At 43.1% G+C, this 1,099-nt stretch overlaps 1 protein-coding gene across 1 annotated transcript; it reads right to left on the bottom strand.

Annotated features, from left to right (window-relative positions):
* Positions 1 to 398: 398 nt before the first annotated feature.
* LOC135611590 (stigma-specific STIG1-like protein 2) lies at positions 399 to 776 on the bottom strand. Its single transcript, XM_065107228.1, has one exon. The coding sequence runs from the start codon at positions 774 to 776 to the stop codon at positions 399 to 401; it is 378 nt and encodes a 125-aa protein (XP_064963300.1).
* Positions 777 to 1,099: the final 323 nt, after the last annotated feature.

The following is a 1,099-nucleotide window of genomic DNA, read 5'->3' as shown; positions in this document are numbered from 1 at the left end:
TTGGAGTTTATATAGCCCCATTGATACATCAAATTTAATATGTTCAATGTGAATATCTTTTCTCTAAGTGATTTTTCAACTTCCAAGAATTAATATTTAGTTTGGTTAATTCTCCTATAGGGTTTTTAATGTGCTTCACCTTTTGAGAACTTCATTATAATAATTCCTTGATGTGCTTCAAACTTCTTCATGGTTAATTGGAAGGATGAATAAGTTCAATTCCAACATCATCATGTCAAGCTTAATCATTACATCATCACGTTATTCGTATTTATTTCCTTCGCTTATAATTCTGAATGCAACAAATGCAACAGACCAACTGAATAGAATAGAATACAGCACGACAAGAAAGTAGAAATGCAAGTGTATAGGTGTCACAGTGATGAATGAATCATGCTCTAAGCATAGCTACACATCCCGAACTGGCAGAAGCAACCCTTCGTGCACCTCTTGTTGCAGCCACCGCAGTTGTTGGGGTCATACATCACGTTGACGCAGCTGCCGCCGCAGCACACTTGGCCGAAACTGCACTTTTTCCCGCACTGCCCGCAGTTCTGGTTGTCGGTCATCACGTCCACGCATTGTTTCCTGCAGCAGTGGTGGCCGGCGCGACAAACTCTAGGGAACTTGTCGCAGGTCATCGAGCCTCTCGGTTTGTGATGCCTAAGCGAGGAGTAGATCCCCCGGGACAATGAAGACGGTGCTGCTGCTGCTGTCGAGCGATCGTCCGATTCCGCAGAGGAAACGGGGAGGGCAAGAGATGTGGTCAAGGCCATGGCGCATGCCACGACGAAGAAGAACCTCATTGTCATTCTTACGTGGTGCAACAGAAGAGGTTTAAGGGAGAAGGCTGGTTGAGGTTTGAGTGTAGACGACGATATGGTTATGGGAGGGAGACGGGATGCATGATGGGTATTTATAAACGGACGTGGTGAGAGATCAACGAGTTGAAAGGTTGATCAATTGTGTACATTATTCATGGCTATATATTTCATTATATATTTCCAAACACCAATTAATCGAGTCACTAAACAATCATTTTCCTCATATTGTTCAAATGCCTGTCCAGTTGATTTGATTCACAGTATTAAACCACGAT

Source organism: Musa acuminata, chromosome BXJ2-5 (genome assembly GCF_036884655.1).
Source record: "Musa acuminata AAA Group cultivar baxijiao chromosome BXJ2-5, Cavendish_Baxijiao_AAA, whole genome shotgun sequence".
Taxonomy (NCBI): Eukaryota; Viridiplantae; Streptophyta; class Magnoliopsida; order Zingiberales; family Musaceae; genus Musa; species Musa acuminata.
Note: the sequence above shows the minus strand (reverse complement) of the source record. Positions and strands in the feature narration are given on the sequence as shown.

Excerpts from the sequence above, each read along its gene's own strand:
- LOC135611590 (XM_065107228.1), bottom strand. The coding sequence starts at position 776 with ATGGCCTTGACCACATCTCTTGCCCTCCCCGTTTCCTCTGCGGAATCG.